At 59.0% G+C, this 24,975-nt stretch overlaps 1 protein-coding gene across 1 annotated transcript in view; it reads right to left on the bottom strand.

Moving 5' to 3' along the window:
- AEBP1 (AE binding protein 1) overlaps positions 1 to 19,247 on the bottom strand; it is a 39,089-nt gene extending 19,842 nt beyond the window's left edge. Inside the window, 6 exon segments of the mRNA XM_077805565.1 lie at positions 3,942 to 4,340; positions 8,823 to 9,112; positions 9,584 to 9,817; positions 10,351 to 10,603; positions 18,190 to 18,477; positions 18,839 to 19,247. Of these exon segments, the coding sequence (XP_077661691.1) occupies positions 3,942 to 4,340; positions 8,823 to 9,112; positions 9,584 to 9,817; positions 10,351 to 10,603; positions 18,190 to 18,477; positions 18,839 to 19,247 (1,873 nt within the window).
- Between the last annotated feature and the right edge of the window lie 5,728 nt (positions 19,248 to 24,975).

Below are 24,975 nucleotides of genomic sequence, written 5' to 3'. Positions count from 1 at the left end.
ATGTCCAAAAGTCACACAAGCAATTCCCTGAGACACTCCAGTTTCCCAGTATCACCCCACCGTTATGGGGACAAATGGTTATGAAAACCAATACCCCAGTAAAAGAAAAAAGGTTCTCTCGATCCCAAAGGACCAAGCCCCAGACCCAGGTCAATATACAAATCAGATCTTACCCACAAATCAAGCTGTTGCCAATCCTTTAGAATCTAAAATCTAAATCCACAGGTAAAACCAAAGTCCTCTCTGGCTGGCTGGTTTGGTTTGCCTTGGTGTTCACAGAAACCCCAGCCTCGGGCTGTGACTGCCCTGCTTGAAGCAGTTTGTCCTGAATTGGCACTCTCCGTTGGGTCCCACCAGAACCAGCATCGTTACAGCACGCTCAGTTACTACTGACCGATCTTACTAAGAGTCCTGCACTTCGGACGGAAGAATCCAATGCACTGCTACAGACTAGGGACCGAATGGCTCGGCAGCAGTTCTGCAGAAAAGGACCTAGGGGTTACAGTGGACGAGAAGCTGGATATGAGTCAGCAGTGTGCCCTTGTTGCCAAGGAGGCCAATGGCATTTTGGGCTGTATATGTAGGGGCATTGCCAGCAGATCGAGGGACGTGATCGTTCCCCTCTATTCAGCATTGGTGAGGCCTCATCTGGAGTACTGTGTCCAGTTTTGGGCCCCACACTACACAAAGGATGTGGAAAAATTGGAAAGCGTCCAGCGGAGGGCAACAAAAATTATTAGGGGACTGGAACACATGACTTATGAGGAGAGGCTGAGGGAACTGGGATTGTTTAGTCTGCGGAAGAGAAGAATGAGGGGGGATTTGATAGCTGCTTTCAACTACCTGAAAGGGGGTTTCAAAGAGGATGGATGTAGACTGTTCTCAGTGGTGGCAGATGACAGAACAAGGAGTAATGGTCTCAAAAGTTGCAATGGGGGAGGTTTAGGTTGGATATTAGGAAAAATTTTTTTACTAGGAGGGTGGTGAAGCACTGGGATGGGCTACCTAGGGAGGTGGTGGAATTTCCTTCCTTAGCGGTTTTTAAGGTCAGGCTTGACAAAGCCCTGGCTGGGATGATTTAGTTGGGGATTGGTCCTGCTTTGAGCAGGGGGTTGGACTAGATGACCTCCTGAGGTCCCTTCCAACCCTGATATTCTATGATTCTACTTAACACAGCGGCCGTATTGCAAACTGTTGCACAATGGACAGAAGTGGGGTTGGTCTATAGCTCGTCTCTCTCACCAATTGAAGTTGGTCCAATAAAAGACTTCACACACTTTGTCCATCTACAGCAGTGGTTTTCAAACTTCGGGTCGCGACCCAGTACCGAGTCGCAGAATGCAAGGCACTGGGTCGCCTTGCTCAGCACCCAAGGACCCTGGTGGCTGGCCAGTAAAAATGAGTAGTCCCTATCTGCTCTGACACCATCAGCGGGTCCGGCTCCTAGGCAGGGGGGCCACGACACTCTGTGCGCTGCCCCCACTCTGAGCACTGGCTCCGCACTCCCATTGGCTGGGAACTGGCCAGTAGGAGCTGGGGGAGTGGTGCCTTCAGGCAAGAGTCACACAGAGCTGCTTGCGCACCTCCTCTTAGGCACTGGACCTGCTGGCCACTTCCGGGGCACAGCACAGGAAGCCTGTCTCTGCACCCCAGCTGCGCAGCTGACCAGGAGCCACTGGAGGTAAGCCCACGCCCCAACCCTGTGCCCCAATCCTCAGCCCCAGTCCTGAGCCTCCCCAAACCCGGAGCCCCCTCCTGCACCCCAAACCCCTCATCCCTGGCCCCACCCCAGAGCCTGCATCCCTAGCCCAGAGCCCTGACCCCCCTCCTGCACCCCAACCCCCTGCCCCACCCCAGAGCCCCCTCCCACACCCTGAACTCCTCATTCCTGGCATCACCCTGCAGCACTCAACCCCCACACCCTAACCCCCTGGCCCAGCCCTGAGCCCCTCCCACACCCCAAACCCCTCATCCCCAGCTCTGTTGGATCGTGGGTATCAACAATTTTCTTCAACTGGGTCACCAGAAAAAAAGTTTGAAAACCACTGGTCTACAGTCAGCCACGGTTCTTGATGAAGTCAAGAAGCTTCCAGGATGAAGAAGGGTCCTTACCAACTACAGCACACCTATGCTTATGAAGATAGCTTGTGCCACCTCACGTTATGGAGTTGGTGCAGTCATTTCACAAGGGGTGGAAGATCACACTGCTTGAGATCTCTTGGCAGAAGGGAAGGGAGCTGTACCTGAATTGAGCGAGAAGCTCAGAGTGGAGTTCAAAAGTGTCACCGATCCCTGGTGGGCAACGATTCACCAACCGCTGCTTTCGGTTTTAATGAAAGGAGTCCCGGCACTGACTCCAGCATGGTTACAGAGAGGGGTGATGTTCGTGCACACGCACTGTCCTGATAGTGAGTTCAAAAGGGCCAGCCGACATGCAATGCAGATTGCTTGACATGCTTGCCCATTGGGAAGTGGCAGGTAAGCTGGCCTACAGAATTGGCACCAGAGCCAGGTAGGTATGATCCATGTGGCACAAACTGAACCCTTGCCATGGACAACGAAACCCTAACAATGACCCAGTGCTGGTGAAAGAGCAGGACATTTCGAGGAGTGGATGTGCACAGACAGCTGTGTCCATCTTTCTTTACTCACAAAGAACCGTTACGTGTATATCACGGTTGCAAAATGGTTATTCCTATGGGGCTTAGGGCCCACATAGTCCAAAAATTAGATGAAGACTATTTGGGAATTTCAAAAAGGCAAAGTCTGGCCAAGAGTCCTGGGTGGGTGGGCAGGGATTGATACACAACGGAGGAAATGGCAGAACAAGCGTCAAGATTGTCAGCGAACGTAACACATGCCTAAACGTGCTCCGTTGCATGGACAATGGTGGACCGTTTCTGGGGCCATATACTGCCGTAAGTGCCCAACCTTACCGGCTTGCAGTATTCTGCGTGCATTCCACTAGTTCAGCTAAGAGGGTTAAGACTTGGCTTTTCAGGACTGGGAGTTTCCGAGCAGATGGTGACAACAGAACCCAATTCACATCCGAAGATGTCCCATTGTTTGTCAAGAGAAATGGTATCAAACACAGCACCTCAGCTCCTCACCGTCCCGGCAGAAATGTTCCTGCAGACATTCAAGCAAGCGATCTAGACTCTGACCCCCGATAAAGCTGGGTTACCACAAAATATTGCAATTTTTCTCTTGGCCTATAGCAATGCAGCCCATGCGACTGCAAATCAGATGCCAGCAATGTTGTTTATGGGAGGTAATTTAGGGTCTCACCTGGATTGGTTAAACTGAATGTTCGTAAGAATCAGGTGGATGTGATTATTTGTGGCAGGGCGGTCAGGCTGGGTGAGAAAATCTTAGTGAGGGACGACCAAGCTGACTGGGGGAGCCTTGGAGTGACTGCGTCTGGGCCTCTGCCTCAGTGGAGAGAAACGGCACCGAACACGTCCCAGAAAAGACTCATAACCCAGCCTTGAAGCACAAGTTCCACAACGCTGCTGCCTCCTGGAAATCCCGTGCTGCGATACAGCGAGAGGAGCCTCCTGGCCCTGTTTCTACTCCCAGGGACCCTGACGCTACAAAGCAGAGAGATGTCCCTGATGCAGCAACCCCACAAAGAGCAGACGGCGCCCCAGACACTGTTCCGATGCCCATGAGGCGTTCTCCAGGGAGAAGCCACCGCTCAGATTGGGCCATGCAGAATGTTGCGTATTTAGTGACACTCACGGATTGGTAACTCCTTGGTCATGTCCTTTCACACTAAAGGGGGAGGAGCCTGTCGTGTGTAGGAACTGGGGGGTTGCCCTTGCGGTCGGGGGGCTCTGGGGAGGTGGCGGGCGATAGGGCAAGGCGAGGAGGAGTGTGGGGTGGGTGGGTGCCATGTGCTGAGTGACTGGCAACCCGATGGGTCAATCAGTAGCACTTACCTTTGTCCCGTTCCCCATACGTCCGGGATCTCTCCTCTTCCTCATCATAGGGAGAGGCGATTCTGGGAGTCTCGGGCAGGCTGTAATCCTTTTCGGCTGGTGGGGGGATCAGAGGTCTCTCGGGTTGCCGGTACCTCTCCTCTTCCTCGTAGGGCTGGGTGGGGGGTGGTATCTTGGGCCTCCTCCCACCAGATGGCTTCTTGGTGGCTTTGGGAGGCTTCTCCTTGGGCTTCTTGGTGGCCTTTGGGCGCTTCTCCTTGGGCTTCTTGGTGGCCTTTGGGTTCTTCTCCTTGGGCTTCTTGGTGGCCTTTGGGTGCTTCTCCTTGGGCTTCTTGGTGGGCTTGGGGGGCCGCTCCTTTTTCCCTTTCTTGGGTTTCTCTTTAACCTTCACAGTTGTCCCTGTATAAAAGGAAAGAGTCAGTCCCAGGCCGGTCTCTGGGCCCCACGCAACCAGCTGGGCTCCAGGTCTCTGCCCATCAGGCCTATGGGGCCACCTTCCTCCATCCAGCTGGGCCCCAGGGAGTCATTGTCACTCCACACATGAAGCCATCCCCGCTCTGTTGGGGCCTGGCTCTTCCCCTGCCTTTCAGCAGGACATTAAACAATAACCACTGGGGATTTCTGATGCCCAGGGCCCACTGGGCACACAGCCTTGCCAGCACTTTAGGCCACAGCCTCTGTGTCTGGGCAGCTCCTTGGGATTCCTTCTATTTCCCACACAATGACCTAGGCTGCCCGCATTCTCCACCACTTCCACGCAGAAGCAGCCCAGCACTTAGAAATTTTAAGTCTTCTGCTATTTGGAGCCTGGCTTATAAGCTGTGAATGGTCAGCGTTGGTTATGCCAACCTTGCAGTGCACCAGCCCTATCGCACTGGTCATTCAGCCACCGAATCTGGCCGCGGCGTGTCTGCAAACCAAGAGGGCGCCCATTGGAACGATTAGCCAGGTTCTTTGCATGCGTCACTCCCGGCCACTCGCTTATTCAGCAAGCCACTTGGCGGGAGCGGTATCCGGGGGGTTCAAACCTCCTGTTCTACTGATTGGACACCATGATCCTGAGAATTGTTTCTAGTCCCTGATGGGGCGAGAGCAATCAGCTGCCCCAGCGAATACCCATGGTTATGAATATGAGGTTTGCTTTCTGGGAGTGTTCTCCAGCAGTCACGGATCCTCTCTTCTGCCCCCCACCCCCACCCCCCGTTCTGGGAACAATCCGCCCTCCCCAGGACAGTCAAGAAGCCAGCATCAAAGGGATGGGGGGGAAGATGAGCAGGAAATACCTTGGCATAATTGTCCAGCTCCCGCCCCACTGATCTGACCCCAGGATCGGCCCCAGGACAGAAGCGAGCACCTTGCTGCACCATCAGCTGGACACAGAGGCAGGGGAACAGGGAACAGCTGAAGGGGGAGTGGCACAGGTGGGCAGCGTGGGTATCTGGCTCTGTTAGTGCCCTTGCCCGGATGCCCCTTGCGGACTGGCGAGGGATGCAGAGGGCACTCCAGGAGGCAGGTGCTCTTTGGGCATATTGTCAGGGTGGGGGCTCTGAGATCGCCCCGGCCCAGGGCTCCAGCGAGCTCCAGCCAGACAGGGAGGCCTCGCGCCATGACTCAGTGGCTGACAGGAAAGCGAGGAGGCTGCTGAGTAACGGCCCCCGTTGCTCCAGAGCAGCCGCAGGCTCATTCCAAAGCTCTGAGCAGCAGCGTTCCCACGTCCTCTGGTGTGTGAGCAGAGAGGGCCCAATCCTGGGCTGGGATTTGGAGCCCCCCCCTGTGCCTGGGGGAACAGAGCAGAACTTCCCCACCCCCCTGAGTGCCCGCTGTCTGCCCAGTGCCCCCTCAGGAGGGTGACCCTCACCTGGCCCCGCTGAACTGACGTGCCCAGAGCAGGCTGCAGGGAGGAACGAGTCCCCCGGGCAGCGTATACAACAACCAGGGCCCCCTCCTCCTCCTTGCTCCCTCGTCGCCTGGGGGAAGCCCCATTCTGGGTACAGGCGGAGTTGTATTTCCTCACTCCTTGCCCAACCTCGGCAGCAACCGGACGCTCCCACACCCCACCCGGTCGGTGCGGATATGCCCGGCGGCCGCGGCGGAGCAAACGAGCTGCAGGTTTCTGACAAACCGATCCGCCAGGAGAGCCGTGACGCGGCCGTCATGAGGAGACGAACCGTTCATCGCCGCTCCCTGCGACGAACGGCCCTCAGCTCACACCTCTCCAGCCACCTACCCTAACCCAGGGCCCTGCCCCTGGGTGACAGGCCATTAGGGCTGTCTCAGACAAGCCTTCCTGTCCCGCTCGGGGCCCTGAGCAGGGAGCACAGCCCCACAGGCTGAGCAGAACAGAGCGAGCCTCCGCCAGGGTCCAGGCTGCTCACCGGCAGCCGCCGAGAAGGGAAACCTCACCCCTGAGGGCTGGGCCGGCAGCCAAACCCCACTCTGCAGGCCTCAGCCTGGAAAAGCTGACAGGATGGAGAGGGCGGCCCATTTCCAAAGCCCAGAGGGGCCATGCTGCCAGGGGCTTGTGCGATCAGGAGCACTGGCGAGAGACAGCGTGTGCAAGGCTATCCCTTTCCCCCACCCAGCTCTTCAACCCTGACCCACCCCCCGCTCTCCCAGCCCTGCCATGCCCATCAGCTCAGACCCAGCATCCGGCACTGGTAAGGACAGCAGCACAAAGCTCTCCCGTGCCGGATTCCCCTTCCTGCCCCATCGCTCGACACCCAATCCATACGGCGCTTCCACCCCGCCATGGGGGCTGGGAGCAGGGCGAAGCGAACCCAGCTGCCCTCCGTGCTCTGGGGCCTGCTCACAGCCTGGGAGAAGCCCTGGCAAAGGCACCAGCCCCCACGGACGCAGCCTCCTCAGGACGCAGGAGGGAGAGAGGATGGAGCTAGGGGCCAGCTGAAAGTTTTCCATCATGACCATATAGAAATTTGGCTTTTCCGCTAAACCAGTTTTTTGTTGTTGCAAAAAGCTTCTCTTTCCTGTGGGGGGATTTCAGTGGGAAAACCTAGTGCCGGGAACCTGCAATATTTAGACCCTGAAATGCCGCTGCGGTGCCCCATGGGAGATGCAGTTCAGTTGTCTCGCTCCCCTCTTCTACTCCATGGGCCAAGCTCCCCAGGGGACTTCATCTCCCATGATGCTCCGCAGCCATAGGCCTTCCATGCCCCTCCCCAAAAGGGGAGCCCATTGTGCATCACGGGAGATGCAGCCGGACCAGGGAGCCGGGCCCACAGCAGCCAATGGGAGGACGCAGCACCCAAACTACAAGTCCCATGAGCAGGAGGGGGTGCAGGGGAATGGGTGGGGCTCCCATTTCCCAATCGAAATATTTGGGGGGGTTGATTTTTTTCACTGAAAACGCTAAATGTTCTAGTTCTCAGTCACACGCCCCATGCGGCGGGGTTCACACTGCTGTCCCCCGGTGAGCTACCGCTGTGGGTCAGCATGGAGGGGGATGCCAAGGGGCAGGACGGCCAGGGGTTGGGGATGGCTAACGGCACCTCCTGCCAGCCACCAGGAAAGCTGCACGACAGATCTGTGTTAAGGCTGAGAGTGGAAGCAGGAAGGCACACAAACACACACGCAGGTGCACGGATCCATGTGAACACACACACATACGGGGCACATTTATTTGTTCTGGCAAGCCCATGCTTTCTGGGCTCCTGATTTTTGGGGGTGTGGGCCTGGTTCCCCTCCTGGCCTAGGCAGCTCGGTGGGGACATTTTGGAGCCTGGCCTGGGATTGCTCTTGTGACCATCTGACTGGCCCACCTGTGAGCTGGTCCCAGAGACAGCCCTGGTGCGAGGGTAACCGCCCCACCTGTGCCCCCCTGTGGCTGTCCGGAGGGGACACCAGGACATCAGCTCCCCACATCACCCTCTGCGCTAACACTTGTGGGGAGGTGGGGCTGGATTCTCAATCGACCCCTCTAACAGGGACAGCACGGACTAGCCCCCCTGCAGCCCTGGGCCATCAGCACAGGGGAGAGGAGGGTGCAGCTGAGCTCGTGCAGTGCAGGAGGGGCGGGCTGGGATTGCAGGGTGAGTGTGTGTGTGTGTGATAATAGAGACTGTCCATACAGGGGTTTGCTCTCTTGTAGCTATGACAGATGGGGGAGGGGGTGAGTGTGCCCTGGGATCTATGTTGGGGGGGAGATCTGCCCCAGGGGGCACAGACTCCACCATGGCTGCCCCCTGGCGTAGCCCGGTTTGCTAGGAGGACACAACCGATCAGGTGCTGATCTCCAGACATCTCCGTTGGGCAGGAGCCAAATACCAGCCCGTCACTCCTTGGGAAGGGACAGTTCACACCCACCTCTGACGGCCAGGGGTGCCCCATTGCAGCAGGGTTCCTGCAGCATCCAGGGCTGCCACCGTCAGAGACCGGAGCCTGGGCTGGGTGGACCCCAGCTGTGACCCAGGCTGGCGAGCCCTGTGTTCCAGTCTCCAGCCTGTCGCCCACGGCTGGGAACCCCCAGTAGCGCTGACCGGCCTGGGGCCGGGGGAAGGGGCAGTGGCTCCCAAGGCGTTTTGGGAAGCCCAGCATGGCCAGGGGCGCTGGCTGCTCCGCTCTCCTGCTCCCCCTCTCCCCAGGGGCACCCAACACAAAGCCAGTCAGCTGGACCCCCACATCCTGAGCTGCACATTGCAGCCAGCCCAGCCCCTCTGCTGGCCCTAGGTTGCTGCCGGCAAGTCCCTCTAGGCCCAGTTGCCCCTGCCCAGCCCCTGGGTGCCAGTCACACCTATGCAGAGTGGACGTAGGAAATCAGGTCTCGAGGGGGCTGGGCAGGATTGGGCCCAGGCAGAATTGGACCCAAGGGGGCGGGGTAGGGCAGGATCAGGCCCTCTGTACCCAGCTTGCACTCAGAACACTTACCTTCTTCCACCTCCGTGGGGGCCTTGGCTGCCTTGTCCTTCCCTGCAGGCTTCAGCCTCCCTTGCGGCTCGGGGGGCTCCTCCAGCCCCCGCCCCCCGGCTTCCTCCTCACCCTCGGGGCTGACCTCCCGCAGGAAGCCCTGCAGGAACTCCTCGATCTCATCGTCCGTCAGCTCCGTCGGGGGCTGCCCCAGGCTGGGGGTCAGCAGCCCCACGAGCAGGCAGAGCAGCAGCAGCCGGCAGGCTCCACCGAGCCCCATGGCAGCCTCGCGCCCCCCGGGGGGGAGGGGGCTAGGGCAGAGTTAGAAACCCCCCAGCCCCAGAGGGCACGGACCCTGGCCTCACCTGGCCTACGGGCTGGCTGGCTGCGCAGGGGCTGGGCGTGTGGGGACAGGGCCCGGTGGGGAGGGGCGGGGGGGCTGTTTGTCGCTCAAGCTTCCTTCGGGGCAGCCGGGTCACCGGGCTCTGCAGCAGGCAGATGCGGCGCAGCTGTCAGGACGGGGCAGCTCCGGGGCTTCCGGAGCGGGCGGTGGAATGCGCTGCCGACGGGGGGCGGAGGGGGAGCCGGAGCCAGCCCCGAAGAATGCAGCTCCGCACAGCTGGGCTTAATTCAGACCAGAAGGTTGTGGCTGAGTCAGCTTTGAAGTCAGAGGCAGCAGGCCAAGGGCTGGGAGCCAGCAGGCCCCCCCTCTGCGACGCCCTGGAGTGGTTGCCCCCCTGCCCACATCCAAAAGTGGGGGGTCCAGGCTGGGCCGTACGGACCGGTCCAATACGCCCAGCGATCGCTGCAGCCAGCAAACGGCGCCCGAGAGCTCCGAGACGCCTCGCTGTCGCCCGGCTGCCCCCACTAGGGTCTCCAGCTCCCCCCACGCAGAGGGGGCTTCAGCAACGCAGTTCCCCTTGCTGCGGCTGGTCGCCGGGACTCCAATCTGCAGGGTGTGGGTGGGAGGGTTGATCCAGTCCCGGAGCGCAGCAGTGGGCGCCTTCCCCTCTCCCCTACAGCAGTCGGAGTGAACGCCAGGCAGCCAGAGGAGCCGTCTAGCTCTGCGGAGGAAACCAAGGCCAGCCTCCCCTTCCCTTTTCCAGGGGAGGGTGGATCAGAGAAGGCAGCGCCCTCCGTTGTAACCCCACCCTGCCTGGGGAAAGGGAGATGTTCAGGCACCACGGGTTCGGCAGAGACTTCCAGCGGTGTAGGAGATCCATTTCCAGCCAGCGCTGGGATGAGACAGCAGAGTTTCAAGCTGAGGTGCCCGGGATGCCAGCCCACTGCCGAACGCAGGAGGCCCTGGGAGGATCCGATCCAAACCACCCAGGGGCCAGACGGCTCCAGATCCCTTCAGAGGAAGGAGCAGGCTCTCCCCAAATATACCGAGCAGAGGTGGGATTGGGGGCCCAAAGCCCAGGCAGGCACCCACGGGGGCATGACTGTACAGCCAACAGCAGAGTCACCTTCTTCTCCCAGGACTCTTGTCGGTTCTGCAGCTGGACCCCTGGATTTTGTGGCCCACTGGTTTCCATGCCAGGTCTACTGGACTCGGTGGCCAGGCCCCCCGCTGAACTCAGCGGCCTCTGGTGCAGCAAATGGGAAATTCTGTGCCTTAATGATGACGGACGGAGTCCCCTCTGTGCAGCGGGCCCCTGGTTGGATAGCCAGCTCTGTTTGCCATGCACTCTTTCCACGCTCGCCGTAAGCTGCTGGATGCTGCGTCATTGCACCACGGGAGCTATCAGGGACAGCCTGCAGGGCGTGACAGCTGGGGAGGGACAGCAGGGGTCTGGCACCTACAAAGGCATCGGGAGATTGTGGAAGAAGACAGTAGCTGGCTCCTTCTGCTAAAGCAATCAACAGTTTGTTGTCCCCTCATGGCACCGTTTGATCCCCAAATGTGGTAAAGCTCCTTACTACTCCCTCCACAAAGACTTGGTGACCCACCTTAGGGCATAAGTAAATCTGCACATGTGTCATCAGTAAGGTTCAGAGTTAACATGCTCTGGCATCTCTGCCAGGTCACACAGGGCAGGTTTTCGTCAAAGAGCAGTCACACACCAACGGGGAGATCCTGGGAACCAAATCTGCACCCAGAGGAGAATTCTGCCGCACATTCCCCGACTGTGGACTCTGACAGGCCTGTTCTCAGCCAGGCCGTCCCTATGCGGAGCGCAGGACCGAAGGACGTGGCACAGCCAGCTTTAAGCTCCTTTGGCGTTCAGGTTCTGCCCAGCCTCCTATGTCAGCTACACCGGCCCCGCTGTGCTCCTCGTGGCCCCTGGGAAACAGAGAAGAGTTTCAGTGGGGTGTGCCCTGGTCAAACCTAGAGCTGGCTGCCAGGCTGCCCCAGCAGCCACCCATCGATGGGGGGGCCTTCAAGGGGTGTTCCCCAGAGCTCCTTGGCCAGGCGCTCTGGGATCACTCACGCAGGGCTCCCTGGGCACTGGGAGGAGTCCGTCCTGCCGCACCTCTCAACACACCCCCAGATCCCTTCCCCAGGGATGTCCTAATCGCTGGTAGGAGACCAGAGCCAGCAAAGTCTGCTGCCAATGGCCCCAGCAGAGCCAGGGGAGCTGCCCCCAGACTCCTCCCATAGCTGCAGAACTGCTGGCGCCCACTGACCCCACGGACCAGATGCCCACCCCAGTTCCAAACATCCCAGCCTTTGGGAGACATGGATCTGTACCCAGGCCCACCCTGCCAAGTGACAAACCTCCCTCTTGTCCCGGCTGCCAACAGCTGGCGCCCACCCGCTGTCCCCCTGGAGTTTCCCTATGGTGAGACTGTTCCTGGCGCTGGGTAGCATTTCCCAGGCCCACCTCTCCCTCCGCCTTGTGAACTACGGCAGTGCTCGGGAATGAGCCCCCGGCACCCACGTCTGCTGGGATATGGGGATGTCTCTCTTCCAAGGTGGTTGGACTTGGCCTGGCCCGGCTCCCCACTACAGGCATCTGGGCCTCTTTCCACGGACCCTAATGGGAGTTGGTTGGACGCCATTATTCAGAGGTCTGCGTTTTCCAGCCCATCTCCGAGGCAGAATCAGCAGCCCGGCTGTGATCCCAAACCCACCCCCGTCTGCAAAGCCAACCCGTCGCTGGGCAGCGTGGTCACCGCGCAGCACCGCGGGGTGCCGGGCTACACCCACAAACATCGCTCGCGGCCCGGCTGGCTAGCAACCGGGGAGAATAGAAGGAAACCAGCCAGCCGGAGCGAGCTCTCGCCTCCAGCACTCTGCTCACGGCCCCTCCGGGACAGGCCTGGCCTCTTTCAGCAGATCATTCGACAGGCAAGGGAAGGGACCCTGGCTATTGCTACCAGGTAATTGGCCATCCAGGGCCAAGGGGCACTAGTGGGAGATGCTTGGCTCACAGCAGAGATGGGATCTGGGGTGAAGTACTGGGCTGTCGGCTCATCATCAGCGGGAGACACTGGAGGCCAGAGAGATACCATGGCCAGCAGCAGGATCTCAGACCCCTTGATCAGCCTGGTCAACACCAACCTACCACAGCACCAGATGCTAGCGAGAGGAGGCCACGTGTTCTCCAGAGGAGAGCGTGATCTGAGCTGCTCTGTCACGTGCTCGCAGGCCTGGCCCTGGGAGGGAGCGAGGCGTTGGTGGGGTCACATGGGGAACCCAGCCCCAGAACCCACTGCCTTTTCTCTCCCCCCACGGAAAATGGGGGAAAGTCCCATGGAAAGAATGAGTCCTCCCAGGCCTGTATCAGAGGCCCCAGGTGAGGAGGCTGCCCGGGACGTAAGGGCAGATCGAGGGATCCAGAAAACCGGCAGATGACCCATCGCTGAGGCCAGCCCCGGAGGCTGTCCCACGGGAGCCATGACAGAGGGAGGAAATTAGTAGCAGCTGCTGGGCTAGAGAAAACGGAATAGGGGTCCTGGGGCAGGCACCTGGCAAAGTGCCGGAGTCCTAGGGGCCAGGCAGAGTTCTCAGTGACTGCGGGATTGGAGGAGACGTCTGGCTCCAAGGAAGCTGCAAGTCCTGAATACTTTGGCTCTGAAGGCCCACTTGGCCAAGCCCTCTCTGTGTCGCGGCTGCCGGCGAGTCTGAGTCTCTGGAGGGTTGTTGGGTCTGACACAGCTTTGGATCCGAGGACACATCCCTCGGCTGGGCCGATCTGGACTCAAGGGCCATGCCAAAGGAGCAGCCGTTCCTTACACGGCGTGAACGAGAGGCCATTGATGGCTGCAGCTGGCCAGGGTGCCAGTGAACCCATGTCTCCCAGGGCAACCCCCCATCCGTCACAGGCTCGCGAGCGCACGTTCGTTTCCTGTTTACCACTTACTGACCCTATCTGGGGAAGCAAACCAAGCGAGAGGCCAAGGGCTGAAGATAGGAAACCTCTGCTAGCCAGGGTGGTCTGCAGAGTCTCATGATTAATGGGTAGAAGTTGGAAGCAGATGGGCCATTTCAACGATACAGCTCCTCCCCTCGCCCCCCTGCAAGGGCCCCGAGCTCCTTCTGGGGTTCATTATTTAGCCTTGTTGCCAGGAGAGTGAGTTAGCCAGAAAGAACAAAAGTGAGGCACAAATGTGTAGCGGGGAGGGGCGAAGAACCGTCAGAACCACTCGCTCCCAGACCGAGGCGGGGGGGATTTCCAGTGCCTGGGTATTTTCAATTTGGGGGGGGCTCTTTCTAGTGCCACACTCGCTCAACCACTAGCTATGGGCTGTATGCCGGAATCCCTTGGGACAGTTCTTTGGTCTGGGCGACCCTGGAGGCCATACTAAATGAGCATCATGGTCCCTTCCGGCCTCCGATTGTCTAATTCTCACCCAGACAGCAAACCAGTGACCTGCCGCTCCTTGGGAGAGGGGTAGCAGCCTCTCAGCTGGGGAAGCACAGAACCTCTGCTACTCCCGTTCCAGCCTCATGCTGCTCTCTCCCCACTTTTGCAAGTCTCCCTCTCAGATCTCTTCACTGGCTGAGCCCCCCGGGGACTGGTCTGTTCCGCAGGGGCCTGCCACCCCCACTCTTCCAGGCTCTGCCCATCCTGTAGCAGGGTCCAGACCCCCGAGGGGTGGTGGATGGGCAGGCTGCTCTATTTGGAAAAGGCGTTTCTCGTGGGTTAATACAAACAAGCCAGAGGAGCGGCCGAGCGCAGGACAGCCTCTTCTCGCAGAGGAAGGGTGGCACAGTGGGTAGAGGACAAATCTAGGACTGAGGAGACCTGGGGTCCAGTCCCTGCTCCACCACAGCTGCCTGTGACACCTTGGGCAAGTCACTTAGCCTCTCCGTGCCTCAGTTTCCCCATCTAACAGCCCTGCCCTGCCTCACAGTGGTGTTGTAGGGAAAAAGGAGGTGCTCAGTTACTACAGTAACAGGGGACAGATAAATACCTTCGACAGGGAGGTTTAAGCCCCAGAACCCAGTGGAAGAGGATAAAGGCAAGTGGACCTCTCACCCTGTTCCCTTTCCATCTCCTCTGGCCATGACACCCACTGGAATAACCATGGGCTCTGCTGCCCTTCTTCTCCGAGCAGTGCCCTGGGACCCAAGGTAGTAAGGCCATTATTGCTTAGGCAGCCCTGGGCGGGATCTCAGCCACACAGTGCCAGGCTGAGAATACACAAGGTAAAGGGGGTCTCTGGCCCAAAAGTGCTTCTACGCAAAAATCCCCTTCCCGCCGTGCTGCTAAGGGTGGCAGAACTGGGCCCGAGACGAAGGGCGTAAGGAAATATCTAGCCACAAAGGAAGACAGACGTTTGGCCAACGGCGATCGTGTTAACTGTAGAGCCGAGCTCCCTTGGGAATGCCCAGAAAGAGGCTTGTTACTGGGGTCTCCGCGTGATCAATAATGCTCTGGCATCACGGGAACCGGTGAGAAAGCGGCACGGGGTCACCAGTGAGTCAGAGGCTCACCAGCGTTGGTGAGTGGTACCGTCAAGTGCTTGGCCACGCTTTGGTTCATTAGGAAATATGTGCAAGAGCCCAAATAACCAGCGTCCGTCAGGTTTACAAATACGGCACCGGAGAAAGGTTCTATGGGATACCAGTCTCCGAGGAAGCGATGCCTTGTTCACCTCACGCAGAAGGTGTGCTCCTAAGGTTACACGTCTACAGCCGCCCTTTTACACCCTGCTTGTTTACCAGGAAAAGGTACCAGATACGGCATTTGAAACGAGATTCAACCAATTAGCTTCTATAGCGTTTTCTGATCCCATGAGGTATTGTTCCCTTTGTTCTGTACCCACCATTCATTCCGGCCCATAATGCATCCAACACCCTTATCTTTGATCTGGGTAGATGCCTCGCAAGTACTAAGGGGCTTGGAGATACCTGGATAAACAGGCTTGGGAGGGTAAGTAGCGTTCTGTGGTTATAAGGAACCAATTATATGTTCTGGTTTTCCTATCTACTTAAGCCAAAGCTTATGTCAGCTGATGCAAAGTGTTATGGGATACTTAGCATAAGTGAACAGGTTTTACAACAGAGGTACAGGCTTTATATAACTATATAATTGCTATATTAATACTTAACGTGTGTACTTAATACCTACGTAAGCTAGCCAGCGGACATTAGTCAGCACCAGATGCAAAGCAGATGTTGTTGATCTTAGGCCTTGAAAATGCAAAAAGCCGCTCCCCTCCGTTCCCACGGGGATGGTGGCCAGTGGCGAAAGTGGCACCAGTTGTGAGGGGGCGGCGGGGAGCGGCACATGCCCATCCGCGGAGACTTGAGGCATTTGTGGGTTTGTTTCCCTTTCTTTCCCCTCCGCCTTTGTGCAAAACGAAAGCCCCGCAAGAAAAGGCCGTGGCTCGGTGAATGCCACGGGGCAGCCGACCCAACGCACCGTCCATGGACTGTACCGGCTGACCCAGTGCACCGCAGCCATGCCCGAGCCAACCCGGAGCTCTCTGATGGTGTCTAGAGTCGGGAAAGAGGGTTTTCTCTTTGTTATTTGTCATGTGTATTGCGGTAACGCCCAGGAGCCCCGCCATGGACCTGGACCCCTTGTGTTCGGTGCTGTATAGACACCCAACTAACGTGTGTTAGCTAACCCAGACCTAACCACTCTCTCTTCCATAGTGTGGACGCAGATTATCTATCGCCTTTCACCTCCATCTCACAGGTTAAGGTCAACAATGGGCGGGGGGGAGGGAAGCAGCCATGTTACTAACCCCAGTCTGACCTGGGCCTCTTTTCCCACTGTAGCGTTGTGGGGAACAGGGAGGAGAGCTCCAAACCCCCGCAACACCACGTGCTGTGGTCTGGCTCTGGCAATCAGCCAGGAGCTAGCAATGTTGGGGCTATGGCAGGAGGCCATTTCGGGGGAGAGCTGGGCAGGGATAAGGGGAGGGAGGGGGCTGGCAGTTGAAAACTCACCAGCTGAGCCCCTGGAACGCACACACACAGTCACCGGGTTCCCTTTGAGCGACGGCGCTTCCTCCAGTCGGGATCGTAGCCTGGGCTAGCAGCCATCACCTGTTGCCTGGTGGAGACTCAGCGGTAGCCGTTTGCATATAGCTGGGTGCTCTCCCAGCTGATTGATCTCTGGTGCGGACCAGGCCCAGGAGCCCGGGGAGGGACTTGGTGCTGCTACGAGATGCAACATTGCATGGTGACTTGCCTGCCTCGCTGTGCTCTTACCCCGGTGCAAATCAGGAGTAACTTCGCTGGGAGGAAATAATTGCCATGGCGTGAAACGGGAGGGCGAGAGGTCAGACTCCGTCCCGCCCCCCCCCGCTTTGAAATCAGAGGCCTGGGTCTCTGCTTATGCTGGGTTTAGATCAGCGTGTCCCCACGGGAGAGGTGAATCGAGATCTGTCTGCACAGAGTACAGGCCTGGTCCTGGATCACTATGTGGATGCTCTCAGGGGATCCACAGGCTGTTCTGGGCTTCCCCTTCACTTGGCAGGCCGGCGGGTTAGTCCCCCAATCACGCCCCAGCACGTTTGGCTACGTCCGGACAACGGTATCTCCATTTCCCCGGCGTATCCTCTGCCAGCCGCCAGGGCATGTCTGTGACCGGAACCCCGCCCCGCACTTCGGGGGGACAAAGCCGGTCTCGGCTCTGCCCCGGGTGCAGCTGTCAGGCCCTTCAGCGAGGGTAACGCGTCCAGCCGCCAGCCGCTCGCCAGGAGCATGGAATGTGGCGGATCATTACTCACAGGTGGCTCCTGCCCCTTTCGCTCCCTGCCCGGCACCCGCCAGCAGCCCGGGCTGGTATTTCAATTGGCCTAGTTTGTGGGAAGGGACCCACCCTCTCCGCCCCCCCAGGGCTTTGGGGGGATCACGCCATCACTGCTGCAGTGCTGGAGAAGGGATAGATTGGTTCCTAGGGGGATTTCAAAGCGGGCCTTGGGCTTTCCTTCTGGGTCTGGGTCCAGGCCCACCTCCTCCCTCCCCACAGCGGTGCTGGGTCATGCTGGGGGGGTGAGTGCTAGTCGCCTCCCTCCCAGGAGGAGGGCACAAGGCCTTGCCCAGCACTCCAGGCTGTGAAGGGCCGGGAACTCTAAGTGTACAAGAGGCAAGCTGAAAATTCCTGGTCTCCTGGCTCCCAGCCCGTTCACCTTCCCTAGGCCAGAGGGCATTCTGCGAGGGAAGGCTCTGACTTGCCAAAAGCTGCAGGCCAGGGAGGCTCAGCCGTGCAGCGGTTGGACCGGATTGTGCCACGTGGGGAGGGGCGGCATCGGATCAGAACAAATCTGCTCAGGATTCTGGAAGCAGCCCAATAAGGGGCCATGCTCAGGGGCTCAAAGGTATTGCCGTGTCCCGCCCCGGGCAGCACAGTCTGGGCTGCAGCACCGGGGTTTGTCAGAGGGGGTCCGGGGGGGGGCACAGACTGCAGCTCTTTGACGAGAGGGCTCGGGGTACTGCCTAGCCCGGCTGCATTCCCCCTCCGCAGCTCTCTCTGCGTTCTTGGCTGCCGCGCAGCCTGGGCCGTATCCTGAACTCCTGCCAGACTAAACCTTGCATAAGCATTTGGGAAGTTTAGGTTGGCCAGAACCAGAGGGGGGCTGCTGGGAACCAGGGCTGGGAATGCTACCCACAGCCTGAAACTGGAGCTCTCGCCTTCAGCCGGCGAGTGCCCTGGGTCTGCGGCAGGCTCTGTGCTCTGGCTGGAGGGAGCGGGGGGCCTGTCCAGCTGTCGCGAATGCCGGGGCTGAGCCAGAATCTGGGGGCTGCACATTCAGCTCGGAGTCGCGGACTGGCACACAAAGCCCGGCGGGAAAGGTGTGGCAGCATCCTCATCCTGCCAGCAGGGACAGAGCTGGCTCCCTCAAAGGGGGCTGGGTGCCCCTTGCACTGGGCAGGGCAGCAGGGGTACCCTCCCTGTGAGCTGGGGAGCGCCAGGGCTGCACTGGCACCCTCTGGTCTCGATTTGGGAGCTAAAGTGTAATGGACTCCAGCAGCACCTACCGGGAGCCGCCGAGAGCCCCGCGGCGTCTCCGGGCATCTCAGGAAACCGCTGACCGTACAGGCTTCCTGAGAGGTGCAGCAGCACAACCCCCGACCCCCGTCCACGCAGAAGCTTTGGCTGCCGGGTCGTCCCCTGTGCACCCCCCAGGAACCAGAGCATCAAGCGCGTGAGGGGCTCCAAAACCAGGGGCTGCTGCCGGTGGCAGCCTTTGGCAGGGCCCAGCGCCACCGTTCCCGTCTCGCCCTGGCCCTGGCGCACGATGCTGGACGTCTCGGAGAGCCGGGGGGCTGGAGGGCACAGGCACCAGGGGCTTGAGAAACACCAGGCAACTGGAGGGCTCAACAAACCCCAACAGCCAGAGGACTAAACACCCTGCAGAGCACCAGGCCCGAGGCAGACGCTCCGTGCGGAACAGACGGGCGGTTCCGCTGCTCCAGCCACACCGCAGGAGAAGGGGAGATGCTGGCACTGCCCAGGCTCACGGCTCCTCCTTGCACAGTCCCAGGGACCGGGTGGAGACAAACATTCGCAGGGGGCCAGCCTGCTTCGGGCCGTGCCCGGGCGGACAGAGCCTGGCGATAAAGGAGCGGAAAGGCTGCAGCGGGATGGGGATAACTGCCGAGCAAGGCACCGGGCAGAGCAACGCACGGGAAGCAGAGACCAGGCTCAGGCTGCCAGGTGTTTGGTTTTCAGCCAGAACCCCCCGGTCGAAAAGGGAGCCTCCCCAGCCAGCCGAGCTGGGGGAGGTTCGTGGGGACACATGGTGGCCGCAGAAATTCCCTTGTATTTCTCCACTGGCTTTCGAACAACCCTGCGGCAGGATGCCAGGCTCTGCAGAGAGCTGGAGGGAGCCGGGCGCGGCCTCCTCCGGAAAGGCTGCAGCCCACGTGCCCCGCTGCGATCCGCGGCAGCTGGAACTTTCCAGTGCGTCGGCCGCAGATCCACGTCCCGGTGAGCCTGGGCCTGCTGGTGCAATGCGGGTCCTGCGCCCACCACTGGCAGCCAGCCAGCAGCAGGGAGCGAACTCCGCTCCGCGGTCCCTACTCCACAGCGCCATATGGGAGATGGCTCGCTTCTGCAAAAAGGCGATCTGCCAAGCAGGCACATAACCCACCCTGGGCAGGTTACCCCGCAGCAGACCGACAGCTCCCCCCTTTCCGCCCTGCCTGTCCTGCAGGGACAGGCTCTGATTTGGAGGCTGGCGGCAGGCGGTTACAGCCGGGCCACGTTCGCCTCCGGCACGCAGGAGAGCCGCCCTTGCTTTCGGGCACGTGCCAGGCCCATCCGCGTGCGGAGCGAGCCGCAGAACCCGCCCACGGCCGCAGGGCCCTGCTGTGCTCTCTGGGTTTGCACGCACAAAGGTACTTACGTGGCCGCAGTATCCGGGCAGCCTGCTCTCCGGCGTGCCGGGCCCGGGGGCGGGGGGGGGCTGTTCTTGTGGTTAGCGGCAGAAGGGGCAATGCAATGTTTGAGGTCCCATGTGTCGGGCATTCCCTGCGTGGCTTCGCTGGTCACTCATCCCCGAGAACGTCCTGGGCCTTTGGAGAATCTCGCGGCACCTCCCCGACTTCCTGAGAGCAGCGTTTTCCTCCCGCCGCCCAGATTGACACAGCCCAGCGTGCAAGGCTGTCGTGTTCTAAAGCACACGTGCCAGTCGTGCAACGAAGTCGTGAAATGGGCTACGAACGCCGGACAAGGCAGCCGAAGGTTTCACAAGTGCAGGGGCACCAAAGAGGCTCCTCGCCAGGGGCACCGTTTGCTCTAGGGCCAGCCCTGGGCAGGGCTGTCAGCCCCATGGCACAGGTGGGAGCTGACCACAGGGAGGCCACCCACAGCAAACTGACCCATGGCTCACAGGAGGGGAGGGAGAGCAGGGAGCAGACTGACCCATTGCAAAGGGGGAGCAGGGAGTGGACTGACCCATGGCTCACAGGAGGGGAGGGGAGGCGGAGCAGACTGACCCATTGCAAAGGGGGAGCAGGGAGTGGACTGACCCATGGCTCACAGGAGGTGAGGGGAGGCGGAGCAGACTGACCCACTGCAAAAGGGGAGCAGGGAGTGACCCATGGCTCACAGGAAGGGAGGCAGAGCAGACTGACCCATTGCAAAGGGGGAGCAGGGAGTGGACTGACCCATGGCTCACAGGAGGGGAGGGGAGGCGGAGCAGACTGACCCATTGCAAAGGGGGAGCAGGGAGTGGACTGACCCATGGCTCACAGGAGGTGAGGGGAGGCGGAGCAGACTGACCCATTGCAAAAGGGGAGCGGGGAGTGGACTGACCCATGGCTCACAGGAGGGGAGGCAGAGCAGACTGACCCATTGCAAAGGGGGAGCAGGAAGTGAACTGACCCATGGCTCACAGGAGGGGAGGCGGAGCAGACTGACCCATTGCAAAAGAGGAGCAGGGAGTGGACTGACCCATGACTCACAGGAGGTGAGGGGAGGCGGAGCAGACTGACCCATTGCAAAGGGGGAGCAGGGAGTGGACTGACCCATGGCTCACTGGGGGAGGGGGAGCAGGGAGCGAACTGACTGACCCATCCCACCTATGGCTCACAGGAGGGGTGGGGGAGCACTAGCAGGGAGTGGACTGATCCATTGCGGAGAGGGAGTAGACTGACCTATGGCTCACACAAGGGGAGGGGGAAACAGAGAGCAGACCAACGCATTGCAGTCGGGGAGCAGGGAGTGGAGTGATCCATTGATGGGGGAGCAGGGAGCAGACTGACCCATGGCTCACAGGAGGGGAGGGGGGACAAGGAGCAGACTGACCCATTGCAGAGGGGGAGCAGGGAGCAGACTGACCCATTGCAGAGGGGGAGCAGGGAGTGGTTCAGGGAACGGACTTGCCCATTGCACACAGAGGGGAGGGAGAAAGGGGGGGCGGATTGACCCATTGTTCATGGCGGGCCAGGGGTGCTAGAACAATGTTTATAGTGGGGGTGCTGAGAGCCATTGAACCAAACTGTAAACCCTGGCTATAATGGCAACTACATCAGGCCAGGGGGTGGGGCAGCCCCCAGCACCCCCGGTTCCAGCACCTGTGTGGAGGGGTGAAGGAAGGAGGGGCGCAAGCACCCGAATTGCTGGGCTCTTTCTGCTCCCCCTCCCGTCCTGTGACAATGGGGAACCCCCTCTCCTCCATAGAGAGGGGTCTGGACTCCCTCTCCCAGTGACCGCACTGGGGCGAGGATGGGGCCGGATGCTGCTGGGGCCGGTCAGCGAGAGCAGCACTGGGGGGTTAGCACCGTTGCAAGGGGCAGACCCCAGCTCCCTCCTCCTGCTGCACGTCTCAGGGGCTGACGTGGGGGGCCGCCTGCGAACAGCAGAGGTGCTTGTGGGGGCGCTGCCCCCTGCTGGGACTAGCCGGGCGCAACAATGGTGCTGCTGAGACCCCCCAAGCGGGGCACAGCTGCACGGGAGCTGGCCAGTGCCCTGGAGAGCGGGAGAGCGCCGAGCAGCGTACACCAGCTGCGGCTGGCTCGGGGGAGCAGCGGTGCTGTCTCACCCCTCTCCGAGCACCTGGCTGCACAGAGCAGGCCGCCGGCTCCGCGGGGAAGAGAAATGACCCGTTTCCTAGGGCTCCACGCGCCGGCCGGAGAATCCCTCCTGGGCCCCTGCCAGGGAGCAGGCTGGGCCCGGCTGATGTCGGCAGGATATCGAAAAAACTGGTCCCTTCCCACCCCAGGGGGGACCCCAGCGCCAAGTGCGAGCGGCGGCTAAAGCAATCAGCAGCGTCGCCAGGAGTCAGGGCCTCCTCCGTGCAGAACGAGCAGCTCGAGGCAGAGTCCAGAAGGCTCTCTGGGTGCGGCTGGCAGCCCCGTTCCCCGGCCTGCCCGGAGCCCCATGCTGGAGAAGGCTTTGGCTCCAGCCTCAGGCATTCTTCTGTCAGGGAGTCATGGGGAAGGGGAGGGAGGGGAGAGGACGTCCTGGCTCTGACTGTTTGAATCCTTAAGAAGAAGCCCACGGAGGACCGGGGCCTGGTGGAGGCTCAGCGCAGGGTCTGTCTGGAGTCACTCCGTGCTCTCTGGGGAGCAGCCAGAGCCCCGGGTTTATCTCCTCTGGGCACAAAGGATGCTCTGAGCTGGAAGAGGCCCAGTGGGGGGCTGGACCATCCAGATGCTGCAGGGGGAAAGGAGGCCACGTGCTTTCAACAGGTGGCCCTCGGCTTCATTGCCTGCCCAGCTGGAACAGAAAGAAGCAGGTGAGTCTGGGGTTACGGCCACCTGCTGTGGGCACTGGGCCTGATCCAGCAAGGTGTTGGTGGCACTCAGCCCTCGCCGCACACGTGCATTTGGACAGCCGCGTGGAAGGATTTGCACAGTTCCAGAGGAGCGAGTCTTGTTCCTATGGCCGAGACCCGCCGGTGAACTCGCTGCATAAGGAGGATTTGGCATGGTTCCCTTGGAAGAGCATGCTCACAGCCGCCAGCCCCGAGCCTCCCTGGCTGACACACGCACCGCTTTGTTGAGTTGGTTTGCAATGTAAGAAGAAAGGGAAACGCAATTGTAACGGAGTGGGAATTTTCCGTAATGTTTTGAATGGCATTGCCACGTAGGGGAAACTGAGGCACAGATATTACAAGATGTTACAGCAAATCCCTAATCTGTCACAGTGACTCCCCACTGGGGGCGTTCGCAGGACATTTGGCCCCGGCTGAGATCATGGTGCTAGTGTTATTATTATTCTTTTCTGAATGTCCAAAAGTGTGGATGAAATTTCACCCCAAATATCGGTCAGCGTTTGGAGATGTCAGCCACACACATTTGTGAATGCTGCTTCCCCCCCCGGCTAAGGAGCGGTGGGGTCTACTCTGGGTTCAGCCTTGCTTGGCTGGGTAACCGTCGAGCCAGAATCAAACCAGCACCGTACAGATTGCCACAGGAATTGAGCTGCCAGCCCAGCTCTTGAAGACAATAGATACAGCATTCTTTCCCAACCCCCCGGGGATTTGAACCCGTGACCTCAGAAGCAAGAGCCAGACCTGTCTGCTACCTCTGCTGTGAATCAAAGATAGTGATTTTTCCTGGCTTCAGGCTCCGAGCCGGTGTGATTGTAAGTTGCTGGTCAGGCCCATCAGTGGAAGAGGTGGGGAGAGAATTCAGCAGCTCTTGAATCCCATCTCTGAGCTTCATCTGTCAAGCAGCAGGTCCGGAAGCGTCCTCCCAGTCAGCGCTGTCCCAGAAAGATGCTTTTCCAATTTTTGTTGATAGCCCTCGCTGTGTCGACCTTTCCGTCATCCTGGAATTTCAGAGGAAGTCCAAATCCTGGGGAGTGAAAAACTTTGCAAAACCAGCCAGCAAATAAATACATCATCTCATCGTCACTGTCACATGGATTTTCATTCACAAACGTTCCATGAAAAAGCAACGCGGAGTCCTTTGTAGCACCTTAGAGACTAACCAATTTTTTGGGGCATAAGCTGTCGAGAGCTAGAACCCGCTTCATCAGATGCATGGAGTGGAATACACAGTAGGGAGGTATAAATACACAGCACATGAAAAGATGGGAGTTGCCTTACCAAGTAGGAGGTCAGTGCTAATGAGCAAATTCAATTAAGGTGGAAGTGGCCTATTCTCAACAGTTGACAAGAAGGGGAGAATACCAAGGGAGGGAAGATCACGTTTGTAGTGCTAATGAGGCCAATGCAATCAAGGTGCCCCATTTCAAACAGTTGACAAGAAGGTGTGAGTATCAGCAGAGGGAAATTAGTTTTTGTAGTGACCCAGCCACTCCCAGTCTTTATTCAGGCCTAATTTGATGGTGACCAGTTTGCAAATTAATTCCAGTTCTGCAGTTTCTCGTTGGAGTCTGTTTTTGAAGTTTTTTTGTTGAAGAATTGCCACTTTTAAGTCTGTTACTGAGTGACCCGGGAGATTGAAGTGTTCTCTGTCTGGTTTTTGAATGTTATAATTCTTGATGTCTGATTTGTGTCCATTTATTCTTTTGCATAGAGACTGTCCAGTTTGGCCAATGTACATGGCAGAGGGGCATTGCTGGCACATGATGACATATATCACATTGGTAGATGTGCAGGTGAACGAGCCCCTGATGGTGTGGCTGATGTGGTTAGGTCCTATGATGGTGTCCTTGAATAGATATGCGGACAGAGTTGGCAACGGGGTATTCACTCTCCCTTGATATTCACCCCTTCTTGTCAACTGTTGAGAACAGGCCACTTCCACCTTAATTGAATTGGCTCGTTAGCACTGACCCCCCACTTGGTAAGGCAACTCCCATCTTTTCATGTGCTGTGTATTTATACTTCCCTACTATGCATTCCACTCCATGCATCTGATGAAGTGGGTTCTAGCCCATGAAAGCTTATGCCCAAATACATCTGTTAGTCTCTAAGATGCCACAAGGACTGCTCATTGGTTTTTGCTGATACAGACTATTACGGGGCCGAACGCAGAGAGAGACTGGGTAAGCTTCAGCCGAGCAGCCCCTTTACAGGCCCAGCTGCGGCCGTTTCCCCAATCAGCCCAGCTTCTCTTGCCCTCAGCCCTGGCTCTCTCCCTGGGCTGGCTTTTAAGCCCCACAGGGCAGGAGCGGGTAACCACCCCACTACACAGACTAACACGGCTTCCACTCTGAAACGTTCCGTGGCTTCCCCAGAGCTGAACTGGGGGCAAAGCCCATGAATGATACTGGGAATGACAGGCCAACTGCTCACCTCCTGACATGGGTGTATTCAGGTTTAAAAGCTAGCCGCAGGTGGAGATCGGAAACCCTCAACCTCTGCCTCTGAGCGGGTCTGTGGCCATGGACTGGTCTAAGGCCCA

This window comes from Eretmochelys imbricata, chromosome 26 (genome assembly GCF_965152235.1).
Source record: "Eretmochelys imbricata isolate rEreImb1 chromosome 26, rEreImb1.hap1, whole genome shotgun sequence".
In the NCBI taxonomy this organism is placed as follows: Eukaryota; Metazoa; Chordata; order Testudines; family Cheloniidae; genus Eretmochelys; species Eretmochelys imbricata.
Note: the sequence above shows the minus strand (reverse complement) of the source record. Positions and strands in the feature narration are given on the sequence as shown.